Here is a 22,375-nt window from a genome sequence, read left to right as displayed (position 1 = left end):
AACCTTTACCCCCGGTGTATGTAGGAAGTGTAGCCCCCGTGGATGACATGAGAATGATGGTCCAGAGCACAGCAAGCCAAGTCTTCTGTGCCTGTCTTCTCGCTCCCAAGAGTTCCCACCAAACAGGGGTACTGAAAATTTTAATTCAGCATGCAATTCAGGAAATACTCAGTGATGGAGAAATCACTACAGCAAAGCAGGTTAAGGGCTTTGCTGACTTCATGCATTCATACAAGGGAAAAAAAATAGCTGGGTGTTATAATGTATTAATTAACATTCATACATTGTATGAAAGTGTTATGAGCAAATTCTAGAATTAAAAATTCTCACAAAGCTTGCAATGTAAGTAAGCACATCTGCAAAACATACAATTACTTAATAACTGTCAGTGTAAAATGCTAGCATTTGTGTTATCTCTGTTTCAGGTGGAACCGAATAACTATTCCCCTTCCCAACGCTGCGTTAACAAGCGACACCAGAATTCGATGGAGACAAACAGGACCAATCCTTGGAAATATGTGGGCAATCGATAATAGTTAGTATTATTATCCATGATTATGATACATCAGAATTGCAAATTTTTATATGCTGCTCCAAGTAAATGTATTTTCCACAATCACAAGTCAAAGGATTTTCAGTTTGTTAAATTTCATTTCATCTTACCTGCACTTGATAAAAGGCATGTTTTGAAGCTGGAGGGGAATTCTGTCATTTGAAAAGACAGTAGCCTAGCAGATTACCTTTTTTTTTTTCTTCTTTTAATTGAATTCTTTCCAGGAAAATATATTGGTGGCAAGAGCTTAATATAACATTTCCTCTGACTGCTTAGTCCTAATTACATAAATAGGTACTACACTGCACTATTAAGGACACATACTGCACCAGCTTAAGCAACAGCTACAGCATCTGGGACGTATTTTTCCTTCTGGACTTAGATCTTCAGAAAGCAATGTTACTTCCAAAACACTGACACAACTTTTAAATTGTTTCCAGTATCTTGAGGGGAAAAGTACCATCTGTTCAGGGAACTATTCTTCTTTTAGGAAATTGTTTTTCCCCTACCTGTTGTGAAGAACTAGGTGGAGTTTATATTGACTTATATAATTATGAAACTTAGTGCAGAGATCAGTCATGATCAGACTTGAAAGGAAATACTTTAAATGACAGAAAAATTATTTAGTAACACAGGATAAAATAGATACAATGTATGAAATGCAGAAATAAGCATCTCTGAAAGGGCTAACTGTGAGAAGGTATAAATTTTTTAGCTTGCTCATTAGCCTTTAATGACTTAGTACTAAGTAAACTATATCCAGAATTTATTGGTTTTAGATGTGTGAAATATGTAATTTGAAGATTTACAGTGATGTACAATAGCCCGTTAAATTCTGTAGTGATTCCCAGTAAGGTTTGATATGGAGCCTGGGAACGGTAGTCACATTTTGCAAAATTCTAAATATAGATTAATGCGTAGTTCAAGAGTAAAACCTTGAAGCTGATAGGGTAATGCCACAAATTAAAGTTTTTCACAAAAAGTAATGAAAATTATATTCTTAATCACATTAGTGGGAAGTAGCATCATCTTGACATTCTAGATAGAGTATTAATACTTGTCTTTAGAGATGATGATACACATCAAATGAAGGGAAAATTTAGGTATATAAACATAAGAAGATAGTGTGAGTAGCTACAAAGATGAGTTGTTACCCAACAAAATGCAAGCTGTAAGTATTGGAGACACTGATAATTGTTCACAGAAACAAGAGCAAGATTAAATCAATCCAAGGATCCAAATTTTTTACAACAGAACAAAACAAAAAGATTTTGACAATCAATGGACAATTCATATATCTGCACTACCTTTGCTTATAGAAAAGAATACAATTCCATCAAAGGATTCTGCTTGGCCCAGTGTGTACCATCTCAAAAGACGATTTACCAGCTATCTGCTTGCTCCAAAATTTGTTTGAAGTGTAGAGCTGTAATATGGGAATGAAGTCCTAAAGATGAATATAGAATCATAGAATTGTTTAGGCTGGAAATGACATTTAAGATCAAGTCCAACCATTAACATAGCTATGTTAGGTCCACCACTAAACCATCAATGAGTACCACATCTATATATCTTCTAAATATTTCCAGAGATGATGATTCAGTCACTTCCCTGGGTGAATGTCCAATGCTTGACAAGCCCTTCAGTGAAGAAATTTTTTCTAATATTCAATCTGAACCTCTTCTGGCACAACTTGAGGCCGTTTCCTCTTGTCCTATTGCTTGTTACATGACAGAAGTCACAGACATCCACCTGGCTAAAACCTCCTTTTGGGTAGCTGTAGAGAGCGATAAGGTCTTCCCTGAGAGTCCTTTTCTCCATGATAAACAACCCCAGGTCCCCCAGCCAATCCTTATAAGGCTTGTTCTTGAGACCCCTCAGAAGTTTCGTTGCCCTTCTCTGGACACGCTCCAGCACCTCAATGTCTTTCTTGTAGTGAGACTCCTTTGTTAGATGCCAGTGAAACTGAAGCTTTACACAGTATTGTAGGGGAAGACTTATAAATACTGGCAAGCCACTAAAATTCTTAAAGAGAAGAAGATTTTCAAGGACTCAGCACTCTGACTTTGAGCTCACAACTGTTTCTTACTTGAATTAAGTTTTAAATGAAACCTGGAAGCTGGCCATCTTTTAGAAACACTGGAAAACCGCCAATTTCCATAAAGCTTTTTTTATTTTGAACCACTTCATTACATCTTTAACCCTTCTACTTTTACCACCCCCTCAAAAAGACCTCAAAAGACACAAATAAATCAAACAGACCGAACATAATTTTTGCACCCTGAGAAGTGAGAAAATCTAGAAATCACGTGAAATGTGATGGGGAGTAGTTCACAGGGAGTTAGAGTGCGTCTGCCAAGGAGTACTGACACACTGCTAGGATGGGCAGCATCATAAAACCAGGAGCGGCGATAAGTACTGCTAGTTATAGGTTATTTCAAATTGGTGGCTATTTGGATGACATTCTAAAAGTCACAGTGGGAGTGGATAATTCCAAATAATAGGCATTCTTCAGCAGAAAAGATGACACTATTCATGGTTAAGGCTCGTTTATCATATTGTATTGAAAGAACATTGCTCACAATTTATCACTTTGGGCTACACCCAGATGAATGCATTTGGTCTATTCCCAAATTAATACTTTTTTTTCATAGTAGTGCAATGAGCTGTAGATTATATTGAGATTTGCTCATCTTTCTATCCTTCATATTATTCACAAAATATCAGCACTGTCAATTAGGAGTCATTGGAGAAAGATAGATTAAAAGAGTAAAATAAGTCTCAAGTATTTTTGAGCACATATGATTTAGAGTTTTACTCCATTTGAAAGAATTAGTGAAAGTGTATCGTATTTAATAGTTAAATAAGCAGATATTTAATAGTTTAATAGGGCAGATTCTAATTCCAATAAATCCAGTGACGTTAAGTACGTGGACTTCAGTGACAGAAGCAGCAACTCATTTTTAAAATCTACAAGATTGCTATTGAAATGCCCTAACACATTGGATTATACCTCCAAAATAAGATAAAAAAAGGGAAGGCAAGAAATTGATCAATACCTAGCAAGTCATCTGACCTCAATCACAGTCTTAGAAAAAAAAATCAGGTACATTAATTAAAACATCACTAGTGTCTCAACCCAAAGATAGATACTACCCATTAAATAACAAATTATCTCTGGCTATCTTTGACAGAGTCAAATGCATTTTGTCCTTTTGCAGACCTCTTCCAGCTAGTGGGATTAAGATAAATACATTAACTGTAAGACCAAGTGTCTATACTTAGTTGTATTCATTATATTCTGTTTATCACGTAATATAACCCTTCATGTAACTGATTTCTTTTCTCTGCAGTTTATATTGGTCCATCTTGCCTCAAATTCTGCTCAGGGCGAGGACAGTGTTCTAGAAATGGCTGCAAGTAAGAGTTATAATTCAGTACTTGTATTCAATTTCTGTCATGTAGTCCACTTGATGATCTGAAAGTTGAAGTGATTTTCATTTCAGCCCTTGCTTTTTGAGATGACTAAACATAAAACTAGCACAGACTGCATAAAGCTCACTGGAGAGCTAAAGATCAATCTTTCTAAACAGCAGAATATTTAATTTTTTTTATATAATTTTCCTTTGGGAGAGAGTCTAACTTCCAGTTCAACTTTAAATGTGCTACAGAGCACACTGAAATGTCAGTGATGCATGCTTTATACTGGTTTTAGAGGTGATTTGGGACTGTATCACTTTTATATTAAATTTTGGGGAAAAATCACAGTTTTTATAGTTCTAATATCCCATAGACATCAAGGACAGAAAGTCAGTACTTCACTTTTTTTCTGAAAGTCTGTCTTGTTAAAAGGGTTCCATCTTAAAAAGTAACCATACTTACTCAAAACCAGCTAGCACATTCAAAACTGTGGTGTAACTACCTTCAGGTTTTTAAAAGAGCACGACCCACAACGTGTTCTGGTCTGTGACTCTATTTCTTGTCATCACATCTGACAAGCTACGATAAAAGCAAATTAATAGTTTTACATATGAGCAACTGTTATAAAAATGAATAAAAATTTCAGTATTTTGAATTATGTGTAGATTAGTGGAGAGTCCATGATTTTTTTAATTGGAAGAGTAAGTGCTAGATGAAAAAATGTCATTGGCTATGCAATTCCTGAATGAAGTTTAAAGAGGGTCTCAGTCCTTAGTTTTGAGAGGGATTTTGTAGGCATCTTCAATTCATGAACAGCTACAGCTGCCATGTTGCTTTGCCAACTACCCACAGGAGAAGGTGACCCATTAATTACTCTGCTCATTCTTCCTCACCTGCAGGTGCGACCCCGGCTTTTCAGGGCCAGCATGTGAGATGGCATCACAGACCTTCCCCATGTTCATCTCGGAGAGCTTCGCCAGCTCCCGCCTCTCCTCCTATCACAATTTTTACTCCATCCGGGGGGCTGAGGTCAGCTTTGGCTGTGGGGTCCTGGCCAGCGGCAAAGCCCTGGTCTTCAACAAGGATGGCAGACGCCAGCTTATCACGTCCTTCCTTGACAGCTCCCAGTCCAGGTGAGAGGGAAAGCACAGTAACATGAAGCAAAGAAACTGGGGGGCCCCTCTTCTTCCAGCTAGTATCTTGCGTATTATTAAGCTGATTTATTTAGCAAGAATAAATGTTTTTTTAAAAACTCCTGGTTCCATATTTTTACGGTGATTTCATAGCTTTGCCTTTTTTTCTCCTGCTTTGTAAACAACAGAGCCCAAAACCAACTGGAGGGAAGTTATTGTACAGCTCAGATGGAAAATATGAAATGTTAATATCAAACCTGAGTGTCAAAGCCAAGTGCTACTTAATTATTTATAAGGTTGTGTTTATTTGACAGCTTGTGGCAGCTGATTAGATCCATTCACTATCTCTCCCTCCCTTTCAGTGCTTAATAAATAATTAAATGCTGTAATGATTGGCATTTTTTAACTATATGTGCCACATTGCATTACCCAACAATCAAAACAAATCGTACGTACAAAACCCCATAAATTATACTTACCAAAATTTGTGTAGATTGAGCAGAAATGAGAACAAACTGGTTGGGGGAGGGGGAAAAACCAACACTATGCAAATGGTTCCCTATAAATATCTGTGCAATTCTGATCCAGGTTCCTGCAGTTCACACTACGCCTGGGCAGCAAGTCAGTGCTGAGTACCTGCAAAGCACCCGACCAGCCTGGGGAAGGGGTGCTGCTGCACTACTCCTACGACAACGGGATTACCTGGAAACTACTGGAACACTATTCTTATCTCAACTACCATGAGCCAAGGTATATGCATAAATATTATGAGGAGTGTTAGCTACAAAGAGTTAATGTTGGTAGTGGCAGTCACTGCAGTGCAGCAAGTACATCTGCCCACACAATGCAGGAGTGAGTGGAGAGAAGATATTTTACTGCAATACTGGAAGATACCACTTTGCCTTAAAATTTTGCAGCTCTTCTGGGCACTCCTTATTTTTGCCTGCTTCTGTAAAGATGACGGAGTTAATGCATTTGAGTCTCAGGTGATGTGACAGAACAAGAAAAGGCAGTGCAGGGTGAGGTGTACTTAAGGGCATGTCTCTTCCCATGGAAGCAGCCACTTGTAAAAAAAAATTAACATAAATTATTTGTAGCTTTGAAGCTATAGATACCTTCACTACATCATCCTCTGTGATTAGGAGTTTGCGGGCACCACAGGAGATTCGAGACAAAATCTGACCGTGAGGGTCTTTTCAGGTCAGTGGGGAAATTGTGCTTGCTCCCATTGTGAAGTAGATTACACTGCTTTGTGCCTCTGCCTCAGGGCTGGACTCAGTGCCCTAGGAGGACCTGCAGGTGACTGTGCCTGGGAATTGTACAAATCACAGAGAAGCTGAGCAAAGAGCTCAACTCATCTAGCAGCACCTACGTTTGGTGTCAGATTAGAGAGAAGCCTATCTGATCTATTTAGAGAAGAAGGTACTCTTTACTGTCACATTTATGAGACCATCCACTAATTTTAGAAAAGCAATGCAAAATCAGGAGTCTCTCTAAGCACACCTGTACCACAAGTTCCAGGAGGGCCAACAAACCCCAATGAAAGGAGATATTCTGCAAGGGGGCACATGAGAAGCACAGACAATGGTGACATCGTGGGTTCCCTCCCACTGTGTCCATTCCTGCCCAAGGGCAGCTCTGCACTGGGTATTGCCCTGTGTCCTCTTCTCTACCCTTCCAAGCAGTTCCTTGAGGCAACCCTGGGGATGGAAATATAGATATTCTGCAAGTCACCTTACCTATAGTTTTAATTACTTGTATTTATTGTGCTCAGCACATTCAAAAACCATAAACATTAGACTGACTGTTAATCAGTACAAAATATACAATATACAAAATATGATTAAGAATATTTTAATAGGAAAAAAAGTTGTAACATTAAATATGTTTCCTTTAAGCCACAAGATATACTCAAAAATCTGGGAGGAATGACTGCATTTGGACTTTAATTTCTGAAGTTCTTAAATGTTTCCGTGGGAAAGATCCTACCAACTGGAACACTCATAAACCTGTTTCAAAATTTTGTTTCTCGTACTTTATTATAGTCACATATATATTTTATATAGTCCTGTGTCTAATTCATAGATTCAAAGTTACAGCCATAGGAATTACATTTCCTTAAAGGTTTTTAATATATAGCACTATGAAATTTTTATAACAAAAAGGAAAATACATTTTCCAGTGGCTGATTTTAATGAAGTTTAAGATATAAATGCAGTAAATTATAGTGATGCCAGAGACTTTTTTTTTTTTTGCTTTTTGAAATTAGGTATGAAACACAATTGCTGTTGTTCTAGAGAGTGAAGAGCTAATCACAACATACACAGGTTAGATAAGTTTTGCCATGGGATATGAATAGTACACTCTGGGTAGACAGAAAAATGACAGATTTACAAACCTGAAGATAATGCTGGCAATAATTATGATGAAGAACATGAAGAAAGCTTCACCTTTTCATATTATGTTGTCTGAAAATATGAGCATTTTCGGTAACATAGATGGACTGCTGCAAAGTTTGACAATCAATCCGTATCCAGAAATTTAATTAATCTTCAGTCATACAAAAAATAATTACACATTTAATGTTCTTCTGAAAAGGTGCATTTAATCTGCTAACATTTGACAGCTGCATTTTTCTTCTGAGTAGAACAGCGGTGGCTTTTCAATATTAGGTATGCGCATAGCTTGAAAGAATGAGATCAGAGCAAAGGTCTCCCAGCTGGTTTTTGAGAAATCTAATGGTAGCTGGTAATGTTAGTAGGAGCACTTTTCTTCTCTGCGGCAGAAAAGTCATTAGCAAGAATCTCCCTCCCTCTCCATCTATCTCCAAAAAATCAAAGCCAGACAGGAGAAGCTGTTAGAGCTGGAGATGTAGTCTGGTTCTGCATACTAACATGTGTGCCATATACAATGGTTTACACCAACATTTTTAAATTGTGTTTGCTTAATCCCCTGGGATGAGAGATTTATTTTAACATGTGTTAAATATTTTAACATCCAATAAGTATATCAGTGGTATATGTCATGATTTAGGATTTTCTGTAAATTACTGTCAGTTAGAATTAGGGTCTATGTGGGCGAGCTTATGAGAATTGAGTGAAAAGGAAGATGAAGGCATCAGAGACAGTCACCAGCAGAGAAATATGCCCAGAATTATAACAGAGCATTAACTCACAAGTGCCAAGTGATTCTCATGAACTGGATACAGCGCTCTTCCTAGCCAGGGTACTGGCTTTCCTCAGGTTCACCCTACTGAACCATGGAATCATCAGTTCCTTTTATCATCAGTAGTGATTTAGTGTCTTTTGTGCCTTTAAAAATTGATCCAGAAGGTTGTAGAGTTGCTGCTTATTAAGGAACTCGTGGTAGAAAGTCCTTGTAGTTTATTCACATGCCAGAGATTAATGGGGCTTGGTCTTTCTTTTAGAAGGGTATCAAGTCATTCAAGCATGTTTATTTGAGTGGCAAAAGATACGTATCCACAATATGTAAAGGGTGTGCGCTGCTGGTCCTTGCCGTGGGGACCTGGCAGCTGACACCTCAGGCTGTCCCTCGATGCTTCTCTCTCCAGCCTATGACTGGCAGAAAACACCTCCTAGAAATGCCAGCTCGGATTTTTTCAGTGTGACTTTTTCTTGCTAATGGATTAACGTATTCTTCTTTAAAATCAATGTGACATTAAACATTAGTGTAACAAATGTGATCTCTACAGGACAGTTTAGCCAGTCATTTTTAAGGGTGTAAGTTTGCACTGAGAGTGCCTCAGGCATGACGGGTTCGTATGTGCAGAACAAAACACTACAACAGGCATCCTAGAAAGCCATACATCTGGAAAAAACTTGGTGCTAAAGTACAAATTTATGTTTCCCATTCACCTGATTTGTCATTTTATCCACAGTTCTTCTAAGAGAGAAAGGAAAATATCAGCTACATGATGAGCTTGCCAAAAACCCTTTTGCCAGCAAGTAATTGTACAGCGACGGAGACAAATGTCCCAATTGCCAGTCTGCTTCACAGCACACGTGCGTTGCGTGGGGCAGCATGGTCCTGGTGATTTATGGAGCTTTCAATAAGGTGTTGTTGCTGCAGCAATTAATGCCTGCTCCCTGCTGCTGTGTACGATAATTGCTCCTAGAAATTAGATATTACTCTTAATTTTCCTTGCAGTTTGTCAATTATAGGTTTGTTGACATACCTGCCACGACAAATCGGGTGACCTTGCGTACCAGAAGTGCCTGAGACTCACCTCCAGTTGCATCTCTAAGCAGCTATGGAAGAAAAGTGTCTGCCATGAAAGACTACACAGAATCATACTGTCTGACAAGATGAACCTTTTCCACTTGAACATGGCAATTTACAGGGGCGGGTTCTTCTAGGACAAGAGCAATGCAGGCATGTCAGTGCAGTGCAAAAACAAGCACAGATGATAACAAGACACAGATCTTCAGATCAGGATATAATCTACCGAGTATGAGAAGATGGTGCTGGAAGTCATAAGTCCTTGTCAGTTGATCATCCCTTTGCTAGTCTAAGCTGCTAGGCTTCAAGTGGAGGGTATTCATGTTTCCTCTGGCTAGGAAGAGCACCTTTAAGTTTATGGAGAGCTCCACGGTAGCAACAAAATTTACAAAATAGATAGATAATCTTTTTGTCAGGGCTCTTGCACATGGCTGTCTTTCAATAAATATCTATTTATTGACTATCAAGAGAACTAATGATTCCCCTGTCCCTGTCACTGGCAGAAACTATACTAAGGTATTTGTCAGCTGAATTTAACCCATGATTTTTAGAGTCAGTAAGAAAACCATAAAAAACCATAAAAAACATCCCCATGGAACTATTACAAACAGCAAAACTTTCAATAATAATATATTTTGTTTTCCAGAATAATTTCAGTGGAGCTGCCTGAAGATGCAAGACAGGTTGGCATTCAGTTCAGATGGTGGCAACCATATCATTCATCTCAAGGTGAAGATGTGTGGGCGATCGATGAAATCATCATGACCTCTGTGCTTTTCAATAGCATCAGTCTGGACTTCACCAACCTAGTTGAAGTCACGCAGTCTCTGGGATTCTACCTGGGAAATGTGCAGCCCTACTGTGGACATGACTGGACTCTTTGGTGAGAAACATATATTCATTTCTGCTCTACTTTTTTTTTCATTGTGTATTCATCCTGCTAAGAGCCAACTGATTTCTGCAAATGAGTCTTTCTGGCAGCTATTGAGAGTAATTGTGTCTCATCTTCACCTTATGGACAAAAATACAGTTGCTAATCTAATTGCAATTAGCAGTTAGTCCTTACACCCCATTGCACAGAGATTTATGTTTGATGGGAGCCTTGAATGTACCATTCCTTTTCCACAAAATATTTAAAGAACATCATAACAGAAACAATAGAAACAATTTTAAAAATATTCATAGTCTTCATTTAAAATCCAGTCAGATTAATTTGGGTGTACACACTATGAAATAATCTGTTAAGTACAGACCCTGAATATTTTGCAAGTGATGTTTAGATCAGTTTACATCTCCAAAAAGAAAAGGCAGCGGAATGTTCATAGAATGTTCAGGTTAGTTGTTCATAGTTATTTTGTCTGGTATTATACCCATTTAGTCATTTACACTGTGATCAGCATTATGACATATTGCAATTATGCCCATAATGTGCTATGTGTTTAGAAACAGAAGCAAGGAAATATCACCTGCCCCAAAACAACAACAAAAAAAAAAAGCACGAAAAGAAAAAGACGTGAAAAACAAAGAAAAAGAAAATTCTGTGAGGATTATGTAAAAATAAGCTCTTTTTTTAGTAAAACATTAACCTGCTTCACAAAAATTAAATTCTGTAGTACCTGAGTGTAACATTTGGAATTAATACAAGGGAATACAAGTTTAATCTCTATGTTTTGATTAAAACCAAGTAACAGTTTCATGACCAGCATATATACCTAGTATGGCTTTAATTGGCATAGAGATATTTATTTGGAGAAAGTACAATCACAGTAATTATAGAAAACCTCAAGAAAGTATAAATAATTTTAGCGTCCCCATGGACACTCAGAGAAACACTGTTGGAATTTTATTAACAAGTATCTCTGAGCAATCTGATTTGACTTTCTGATCATCTGTCAAACTAAAAGGAGTTGGTTTAGCAGTAGGGACAACCCGGAATGTGTTCTAGTGGTGATAATGAGGCAGTAGAAGCCCCATTAACCACTTTAATAAGGACAAGGAAGGTACTCTCTGCTCATTAAAATGAAACAACATGTTAGGACTCAAACTGTTTGCATCTTCTTCATCAAAGAGTCAGAATGAAAGCCCTTTAATGACATTGTTTTCCCTCTGTTCTCATAAAACTAGTTTATCATGAGGAGGAGGGGATAGGTTATTTAAGATAGCAGAGGTTCTTCTTTTTTCCTCTTATGGCTCTAAATCAGAATCAAAATAATCATCGCTAAGCTAAATTCTCCATCCTGTTTATTGGCTAGTATTTGTAGTTCTCAGTCATACTAGACATTTTGAACTTTTCCATGAATCAAATAAAGAATCAAAAGCCTTTGCAATATTTCCTTACCATCTATGTATTTTTCATTATCACTAGAAGACGTGAACTCTATCCTTCGCTGACCTTGTTTCTCTCAGGGGAAATTTTTTAACTTACACAAAGTCGGTACAAATGGCTGCTAGTTAAATTAATTATTTTTGGCTTTTCCCAGCTGTGAGTCCATTTGGTTCTCATTTTCTAACTCATGACTTTCCATGAGCAGAGTTTGCAGTAGCACTGACACCATCCTCTTGAGAAAAGTCTGACAACTGCATTTTCATTAGCAGAACTACGGTAAATATGCTATAAATCATTTTGCAGGGTGTCATTCCCAGGCCCATTTTTACTGAATTGTCTTTAATTGTCTATTAGGCGTCCATTTCTGCCTCAGAATCTGTAAAACTGAAATATTTATCCTTCAAACTGCAGAAAACTGAAGAGGGGAAACTTTATTTTTGTCGAAGAGGGAGATTGTTATTTTCAATATCTGGTTTCATTTAGAAAAGAAGGATTGGCTGATATGCATATGTTTTGAGCAAGGGTAATTTTTGAATGGTTTAGAATGGTCTGTATCTGGAACAGTCACTTTATTTAGTTTATTTGGTATTATCATCAATATTTGGTTTCAGATTGGTTCTAAGACAGCAAGTGTATTGAGTATACTGAAAGGACTCCAGAACATTTTTTAAATTAAATGTTTGGCGATATATGTTAATTCATCATTTCTCAAAAATGCTGGTACACAGGCACAGTTTTGATCCAAATGTCTCTAGAGTGTTAAAAGAGTACTTATAGCCACTTCCTGAAATGCATTTAAGTGTTAATTTATTTTTTAAGTAGTCATCTGGACACAAATAAAATAGCATTATACAAATAAACTGTCTTCAGTCAGATTGTGACATCATTTAAATCAACGTAACAGACAATAGAGTGTCCCACTACCCCTGGAGTAGTCTGGGGCAAAACTGTAAATTTGGCTTATAATGAACTATTCTTATGGAGCGACATAATGCAGTTGCCCCAGTTTACCAGTGTTTATAATATCATTTGTCTTTTAGATAAATTATTACTCTGTAACATGCAGAAAGTTTCTTTCAGGTAATTGACTTAATTAAAATGTACTAATACATTTAGGAATTACTTAGCAAAGTAGGTATAATGTGATGTAACAAGACATAAACATCTCCTGCCTTTGATGGAAGCAAAGCCGGGGCTGTCGTGAGTATTTGACCATCACGTCCATATTCTCGGTCAATGCAGCTTTACAAAACCAGCTGCATCCATGTGGCTTTTCAGTATTCCTGAAAGTACCAGCCTTGAAAACGTGGTAACTCTGGGGATCCCAGAGCTGTTTGGAGCAGCACAGATTGGCTAACATTGGCTGTGATATCATTCCCAGTAGTACCAATTAGTTGGCAGTGCGGGGAGGGTGAGCGATTGTTCTGAGGGCAGCTATGGGTATTGTGTTCCTGCGCCTCTGCAGGTCTAATTATATACACTCAGAAACCAGCTCACAGCTACATATTTATAAAAAATGTAGCTCGGTATTCTCATTTCTGAAGGTTCTTTAGTTAATTATTGTTATGCTAGGGACATTACCCTGTCTTTTACAAAATCTGGAAGCATATTCCAGCTGTGTGGCTCCCAGAACAAAGAAAACATTTGGTATTCCAACCAAAGAGCAAACCCTTACCACGTACACAGGAGAGCTGAAGAGCGAAGAAGTGGCAAGTCAGGTGGAGCCCCCACTTTTAATGCTACCTTTGTTCTGCTGGAGGCAATCTGTGGATGATAAAAGACTTTATGAACCCATAATGTGATTTCCGCCCCTTAAAAGAGCTTCCTATGGAGCATCACAGATTGTATTCATCTCATCACTAGCTTCCTTTTTTACATTTCTTTAATATCCATTTTAAAGAGCTATTTTGAATTTAAAACAATGCTTATTTAATGTACTGTGTACAATACCCAGTGGCTATGTTATTAAATAAAATGTAATACTAAACATTTTTATCATGACCTGAATGCCAGGAATAAAAAAAGTTAGAGATTAAGACATTTTTTTCCTAATTTTATAACATTAATATTGAATGGAGAGGATTTTTGTGGATACAAAGGCAAAATGAAACATTTAATTCTTCATACCTATGCTGAGTACCAGTCCTTCACTTGTCTTCCATCACTCTGGGAAAGACAGCTTCTGGGCAGACGCTTCATCAAACCGTTTACTTTCAAACCCTTTCTAGTGTTCAGATGAGCTTTATGTAACCGTGATATGTTGTGCCCAGGTTTATGTGTGCAATGCCAAATCATTTTCCAAAGCATTGCTACTTATAGCTTTTAGCTGATTATACTGCACATGGCTGACTGACACCTGAAGAGCCTGGTTCTACTGGCACAGATTTCCCAAAAGGCTTTTGGTAAAATTTTGATTTCCCACATCAGTTATAAAATTTCAAGCTGCATTGTAGAAATTAAAACTATGTCAGACCAAGGCAGATTTAGCTTTTAAATTTGCAGGTTTGGAAGGTAAACAAATTCAGACATTATCCAGAAATATTATTCTGAGATGCATTCAGTTCTAACAATGAAGCCAATAACCATAGGTTGCCAGCTGGACTGCTGATGGGCATACGTTTTATTCTCTGCTCCACTTAAAATTATCTGTCCCGTTGAGAAGAAAGCCACTGACAACACTGACTGAAGGTGCAACCTCTTGAGATACAGTTTTCTAAGGCAAGTTGTTACCTTCTGGTCCAGCTGCCCATGAGAGTGCCCTGGCAATGAAGGGAACGTCCATCCATCCATTCGTGGTGCTGACTGATGTAGAGTGTGTAGTTTCATACAGTACCTTGGGTTGGATCATCCTTTAGGAAATTAAATCAGGGAGACTAAGATCAGAGAGGAAAAAAGAGCCTGGATCGTAGCTTGTGCCAAGTAATAGAAATTTGATAGAGACAAAACTAATATCAACTTCCAGTAATTTTGTCTAAAGCTTTAAGGTAGGATGCTGACATTCATGGCTTAATGCTGTCTCTGGAAAGGACACTATAGAAAATAGTGTGGGTCAGTGGATTAATTTAAAAGAGCGCTAAGTAATACTGACTTGTATTTCTAGTTTTTACACTGACTTCCTGGTGACCTTGAATTTTACAGGGGCAGAAGTTAATATCTTTTGTTGTACAGTATCGAAAAATTAGAATTTCTTGTTTAAGGTGATAAACTGTAACTTGCTTGACCATAAGGACAACCTTGACTTAAGTTATTCTCTTATCACCACTGTACTGAATATAGCTTTTTATTTTTGTATGATGATTTGCAGTGATTTTCTTCAAAAAGATGCAATCCCTGTCCTAAACTGTTCACATTTAAGAATGGTCTTAGAAAATGCTGAAGCTGGAAGTACTGCAGTACTTCTGTAGAAACTAAACATCTCAAACTAAGGAGAGGGAAGCAATTTTCTTTCTACATGAACTTGGTTAAAAGCCGTCTGTTTGGAAGGCTAGCATGCAGGAATTAAAATTAAAGTTGTTATTACTTCCTTCTTATATCTCTCCTGCATTGGTGAGTTTTCTTCCTTTTGAACAGTACATAGAAGAAAACCCAACATTTAAAATTGAAATAACCTTGTAATTTCAAACTACATAATGTTTAACCATGTATGTGATAACTGCGTACCTTATATCATATATGAGGTTTGGTATGTTCCAAACATCACTACTGACAAAATTATCTTCTCCGATCCACTGGATTATGTAACACTTATATCAGTACATCCCACTGAAAAGAAGCTGAGGATAGGCAATATTAATTCTGAAATTCAGTCAAGAGTCAGTGAATGCATTGCATACAGAATCATTTGAAAATCAACGGAATGGAAAGTCTGTGTAATAAGAGTATTTTGAACTAAATGCCGTGTACCTTTACTGTCCATTTTCTGAATGAAATTACAGCTCTTACTGTGAAATGACCCTAGGCAATGGACACTCCTGAGGAATGAAGTTTCTTAATGTGTTTTTCTCTGTTTTCTTATGTTTTTTTTTTCCTTTGCTTGATTCTAACTTGATCCTTAATACAAAGAGCATATAGTAAGAACTAACAGAATAATTCAGTGTTTCGCACATCAAGGCCTTCCTGGTAATTTGCAGAAGTACAAATGGAAAGACGCTTCTGTTCATGATCTCATTCCATGTGCCAATATGCAAAACAAAGACACATCACCGTATTTAACCCAGAATCATTCATAAAGTTCCCTTCTAAATTATTTTGGATATGGATCCTGATTCTTTCCTTACATCTCTCAGTTTCACAGGAGATTCAAAGTTAGCTTCTAGCATGCGCTACGTGGAGACCCAGTCTATGCAGATTGGAGCTTCGTACATGATACAGTTCAACTTGGTGATGGGCTGTGGTCAGGCGTTTACTCCTCATATGGACAACCAGGTGAAACTGGACTACTCCACCAACCATGGTCTCACGTGGCATCTTGTTCAGGAGGTGAGGCTGGCAGTGAGGACCTTTGTCTTCCATAAACACTGCTTATACAAAGATCATCTGAAATATACTTGTGGCATTGAACAAAGGAAGGCGTTTTCCTCATTTCCCTTTCTGTAAAGAAATTCTCAGTTGGAATCAGTCAAAACTGCTGATAAAAGTATTTAAACTACTCTTTGTGATACTTGGAAGAAAGGTACCTGAAAGCCTGAAACACAAAATAGTGAGAAGAGTGGACCAAGGCTGAGAAAAGAACTGGAGTGGAGATAGGCAGAGCTAGAGTAATGTCCAAGATCTTTCCTGTGCTATTACGTTGTTTTTCAAAGCAAAAATGCATCTAATGTTTCCTGGAATTTAAATGGACAGAAATTCTTTCTGCCCTTGTGCACAGCCATTTTGTAAATGGAAAGTACATTCCTTTGGGAGATTATAATGTAGAGCCTTTCATCTCCCATCTCTGGTTCAAACACAGTCCAGGGCCGTAATGACCAGCTGTTGCCCTGTCTGTGCTAGAAGTGCAAATAGCAGTGCTGGATGCTATTTCCCCATGTGACTCAGCCCTGCCTCAGCACAGACGTGAATAGTGCATTTGGCCATAATTTGCGCTTTTGTTTTCTCTCTTAGATGGCAAACTGGACTTTCCCTGGCCTCAGGGTGAACAAACCAAAGTCTTTTGGCTGCCCCTGAGCAGGTTCAGGGAGTGTCAGAGAGCTTGTCCTGGTGCCTTTTTTACTGCCTGATCTGTAGGTTAACACAGGAATTTGAACATCCAGTTCCACGTCTTCTATGAGCAATGAAAGCATTGTCTTGTTACCTTTTGCCATGTTATGTTTCACCATGCTTACTTTGGTGGGCAGAGCAGAGAAACGACAATAATTGAATTTTTAAACTTTGCAAATCCAGGTCATGCTTTCTTACCTTAAACGGGATTCAAAGGAAAGACACAAATACATTATTTCGAACGATGTTCGTGTCTTTTATACATTGCAGGCATCATCATGGTGTAGAAGAATAGTTCCTAGTGCTGGGTGTTTGGGGTTTGTCCTTGTCATCAATGGAAGATCTAGTTCCCTTCAGGCTTTAGTGCTCCTTTCCTCTCTGCGGAGCTAAGTTCAGAGAGAAGAATTTGCAGCCAAATAATTTTTCTCACACCACCCTTGTTGCTGAGATAAAAGAGTCATAGCAAAGGCTATTTGTAGTGTATTTCAAGGACATAATCTGGCAAATACACAAAACACTAATTAATTAAAATGTTTGAAAGTTTTGTTTGCTTTGCAAGCACTGATCAGATGCGGTTTTGTAAGATCTTTTAGGGGAGATGAATCAACAAAAAGTGTTTGAAAATTACTGGAAAGGAAACCAAGCCTTTAGAAAATCCACTAAAAAAAAAAAGAAACAGAACAATCTATCAGATCTTCATTTAATACTCTAAGATATTTGAGAAATAAATTTATTCGTGAAATAATATATTCTGCCCTTCTTCATATTTAATATGTAGCTATTACTATGTAATTTAACTATATAAATATTCCTAATTGCTTTAACTGCTGTAGAGAATCACTGGTTTATTATTAGCTTCAGAGCAGTCGAAGTAGGCTACTTGCATAGGCAGGTGTCTGCCCCAAAGATCCTCCTCCTGCCTGAGACCCCGCATGGGGATGAACACAGCAGCGAACAGTGAAAGACCCTCAGAGAGGTGGGAATGGTGAGGTGGCAGCAGTGGCAGAAGGGATTCTCTGAATGGGTGGCTAGAAAAGCAACACACAGGTTGGTAATAACATTCAAACACTTTGTTAATGCCTCATCAAAACCAATGTAGAAATGTTCTGGGTGCCCTTCTGGCCATATATAAATAAACTAATTGAATATTGCAGAAAAAATGGAGTAATATGAGACAGACAGGTCTAGTAAAAGGTGAAAGGCTGGAATAATGAACTTCATTTATATTTAAAATAAAAAGGCAAGATAATAATGAAGTTTTTTTGAAAAGAGAAAGGAAAATTTGAGGAACAGACTTCTCTAGGAGTCTGAGGTAAATGCTGAAGCATAGAAGCAGGATTGGGAGATTTACACCACTTGCTGTAGGTGTCAGAATAATACAGCTGTAAGGGCCTCTGGAGGCAACTTCAGTAGATGATGGCTGGGTGCTGTCTGTTCCTGCTGCTGGTCCCCACTGCAGATGGAGGGACTGGGTGGAGCTAACATCACCTCAGGCAAGGGCTTTCAAAGAAGTCTCTAAAATGACTGATATGATCACCTGGAGGTCAGTTTCATAGACTTATTTCATGGTGGATTTGTAGACTTACTTCATAGTGCTAGATGCTAAGGTGAGAACGGTTTAAAAAATGAGCTAGTCATCTTCATGGATGCTGAACTCTTTAAATGAGTTGTCTGACTTTCTCCTTTCTTTAATTATATTACTCAATGTTAAATCTGGTTTTGAAATATTTTGCTTCAAGGAATGTCTTCCCAGTATGCCAAGCTGTCAGGAATTTACATCAGCAAGTATTTACCACTCCAGTGAATTTACTCAGTGGAGGAGAATCACTGTCCTTTTACCACAGAAGACTTGGTAAGCATTTCTTCTTTTTTTATTTTTTTTTCCTTTTTGGGGGGGGGGAGTGCAGATAATTCATGCACTTTCATATTGCTGTGACAAAGATCAAGTCCTCTGAAGCTGTTACTCAAGCCATTGGGTGGGGTGCTGGGGTACCAGGGCTGATCCAGTTGCAGGTATTTAATAAAAATGCCTTCCTTACATAATTAGAGAGTGAAATGTTCATGAAGTCACCAGAAACTATTGTTTAGGATTGTTTTTAATACATATTGTGACTTTTCTAATAAAGTTCAGACCTTTTCAAAAATAGTGGTGCTTGTCTGTGAATGCCCCCCTGGAGGAAGGCTTTATTTGGATTGTTAATTTTTATTTTGCACATTCCTTATTGTTTACATCTTCAGATCAAAGCCTTGTATAAACAATAACTAGTGATTCATTTCTGGGAATTTTTTACCTCTTGTTTCTTTTTATAGTATATCTTCAAAAATAACATTCTCTTCTGGAAAAAAACAGCAACAAAAATTATCAGAAGGCCCCATCCTATTCATCTTACATTAATCAAACTTGGTTTGTTTGCCTTAATGTTTTTATTTATTTAACGGATTATTTCTTCCATTATTTATTTTAAAAGGTTTATTAGAACATACAAATACAGAGTTGTCATAAATCTCAATAATCTTCAGGGCTTCCTTCATCTGAGATTTAATTTATTCCAATTAGAGTTACACTTCACTTATGTTTGACCTGAATACATCACAGCAATTGCAAGGAGAGCTTGCTCAGATTAAGTTATCATTTTATTTCCCTGTCCTTCATCATTTTTCTGCACTTCCCACAGCCTCAACACAACCCCATAGTGACACCTTCTTTCAACACACTGGCCATTTGTACTGTACAGCCAATATTCAGAATTTCTTATTTCCAGGCAAAACATTGGGGCAAATATCAAATCCTTAAAGCTAGTATCAGGTCAGATAATAGCAACAGGCACAAGTCTATGAATAACTGCTTTGTAGTTAGATTATAATATACTAAATCTTGCATGTCATTATGTACCACCAGTTGTAAAATCTATGGTTCATGTAGGCATTTAGGACTTTTAAAAATGTCTACAATTTTGCAGATTGCACTCTAAAGCTGTTAATTTAAAATTTATTTGTAAGATATATACTGTACTCAAAGTTGTTATTATGCACTGTATAGCTGATGACAATGCCAGTGGTTTGGGCCTTTTTTTCTTTGGCTGTAATAATTTTCCTCAGCATATGAGGTGACAGAAGCAAATAATTCCATTTTAATTTAGGAGACTGCGGGGAGAAATTATTATGACATAATAGCTTGGTTGCTGTTCTATGCTGTGCACAAATCATAAATATTTCACACTCTATCTTGTATCTGAAGGGATTCCCATCCGTTAGCTGAGTTTTGTTTGTAATTAAGGTACAAATTACCAGTGAACATCACTTTGCTCTTCATAAAACACATTTTCAGCATGACTGCATTGGGATGAAGAGCAAGGATGGCTGCATGTTCCCCACCCAAAGTAATCCTGCACACCAGGCACATCTCAGACACTTTCCCTCTTTTTTCCTTCCTTTCCACTGGCAAAGAACAGACTGACGGCTCAAGTTGCTCCTTTGGGTTGCCAGGCACATCTCAGACACTTTCCCTCTTTTTCCCCTCCTTTCCACTGGCAAAGAACAGACTGACGCTCAAGTTGCTCCTTTGGGTTTAGATTGGGAAGGGTGGGGTATTTTGCATTTCTAAAGCACACTTACTAACAGAGGGCAAGTTTCTGCCTTTCCAGACCTGGGAGTTGCTGGCTAACATCTGATGTGCAGATCTCCTCTGCCAGTCTGGCCACACAGAGGACATCACCCTGGGGCAAACATGCTCTGTGGGTCTCTTTGGGCCTCCCTCCCACCCACTTCTCTCCCTTCTTTGCCCGTGTTCCACTGCAACAACACCTCATGGGCAAAAAGTTAGTAATGGCCTCAAAAAACGGGAGAGAAGAGGGGGAGAGCCAGGTTTTCCGCCTTCCCAAAGCTGGGGTGAGGGAAAGGGAGCTCTGAGGATGTTCCTTATGGCTCAGCCTCACAAGATGAGGGCTGCCAAATACACAGGCTGCCCTGTGCTTTCTGCTCAGGGAACAAACCAGCTAAATGAGAGCTCAAGACCGGGGCTTGAGGTCTTGTTAGCCTTGCTCCGGCCCCTGGTAGCCTCGACATGTCCTCACACCTCTGTGCCACCCTGCTACAACTGCCAGATCTTTGATCCTTGCATGCACAGCTCTTTGCTGAGAGTTTCCATAGGTGGCATCAGGCTGCTGTACTGTGCTCATGCAGCCAAGGAACTGTTTGCAACAGCACCTATTTCTCTCGTAAAACTTTCTGTTTGTGCTGGTATTTCTGCATGCCTGTAGGTGTTCTGCACCTGGCACACAGGAGTTTACAAGGTCGCTGCATTACCCGAGATTTGGGGCATTGGGAAATCTGCTGCAACAGTGTGACTTGTACTGGAGAAATGAAATGTATGCACCTGCTCACTGAAATTGTATTGTATTTGAACTGAACATTTCTAACACTGATGAAAATTAATTTCAGTTTTATGGGAGGCATTTACATATGAACAGGCCCTAATGAGATACAAGCAGCTGTCATTTGCTGACTTCATAAACAAATCAACACCTAATGACTGAATGAGAATTTCAGGATAATTGGGTAAATGTAATTACGGTAACTCAGAAGGTAGCAAATATAATTTTGTCAGCTACAAGTCTGCATTAGATCGTTGGGGATCAGGAGAGAAGACAATGATTTTATTTTAACTCATATATCGAAAAATTTTATAACAGAAAGAACATCATTTCATTCACAAGACATCTGGGACATGATTTCCCTGTGCTTATATAAAATGTCAGACAACTGCAGTGACTTTTATTTGACATCAACCTGACTCAGATATAATGCCGTCAGAAAGCCAGACTGCCTTCCAGTAGCATAAAAGCCAAACAAGCAAACAAGAAAAAAAAATTGAAAGAAATATGAGGAACTAAGAAGGTTTATTTTGCCTGTAATACAATTATTTCATAACTCCTTGATAGTACACTTCCTATTTGAATAGATGTCTAAGTGGTGACTGTCCAGAAAACCAATATTTTATCACTGAGAATGCAGCTGACACTCTTTTCTTAATTAACATGGCTTTTTAAAATTGTTGATTACCATTTTTAACAGCATAATCCTCTTAAGCTGTTGTTACCTTGAGGCGCAGAGAAGCCTTGGAGAGCTTTCAAAAGCAGCACGCAAGACCAGCTTTTCAGCAGTGTTGCTTTTGCAGTTGCAAATTCAGCACCTGACACATTATCCCTTGCCCAGAGAGGAATCTGAATCCATGAGAGCTTTGGCTGCCCACAATTGTGTGACAGTGGCCCCGCTTTCCACAGGCCCCCTGTGACCACCAGACTGGGTGGGATGGTAAGGGCAGACCCGTGCCCTGCTGCAGCAAAGCTGTTCCCAAGGAAGAGCTTTCTGCCCGCAGTTGAAAACAGCCCCTGCTCACTAGGATGTAGCTACCCAGGGACCATCCCCAGCTAATGCACGCACCTCCCATTCAAAATCACAGAATCACGGAATTATCAAGGCTGGAAAAGATCTCCGAGATCATCAAGT

General features: G+C 38.4%; 1 protein-coding gene across 1 annotated transcript in view; it reads left to right on the top strand.

Annotated features, from left to right (window-relative positions):
* LOC104272728 (reelin-like) overlaps positions 1-16,150 on the top strand; it is a gene marked incomplete at its 3' end in the record, with an annotated part of 44,384 nt that extends 28,234 nt beyond the window's left edge. Inside the window, exons 8-13 of the mRNA XM_009867799.1 lie at positions 426-535; positions 3,907-3,973; positions 4,873-5,106; positions 5,695-5,856; positions 9,992-10,228; positions 15,958-16,150. Of these exons, the coding sequence (XP_009866101.1) occupies positions 426-535; positions 3,907-3,973; positions 4,873-5,106; positions 5,695-5,856; positions 9,992-10,228; positions 15,958-16,150 (1,003 nt within the window). The remainder of the gene's footprint in view (positions 1-425; positions 536-3,906; positions 3,974-4,872; positions 5,107-5,694; positions 5,857-9,991; positions 10,229-15,957) is intronic.
* Between the last annotated feature and the right edge of the window lie 6,225 nt (positions 16,151-22,375).

This window comes from Apaloderma vittatum, unplaced genomic scaffold, assembly GCF_000703405.1.
Source record: "Apaloderma vittatum isolate BGI_N311 unplaced genomic scaffold, ASM70340v1 scaffold4204, whole genome shotgun sequence".
Classification (NCBI taxonomy): domain Eukaryota; kingdom Metazoa; phylum Chordata; class Aves; order Trogoniformes; family Trogonidae; genus Apaloderma; species Apaloderma vittatum.
Note: the sequence above shows the minus strand (reverse complement) of the source record. Positions and strands in the feature narration are given on the sequence as shown.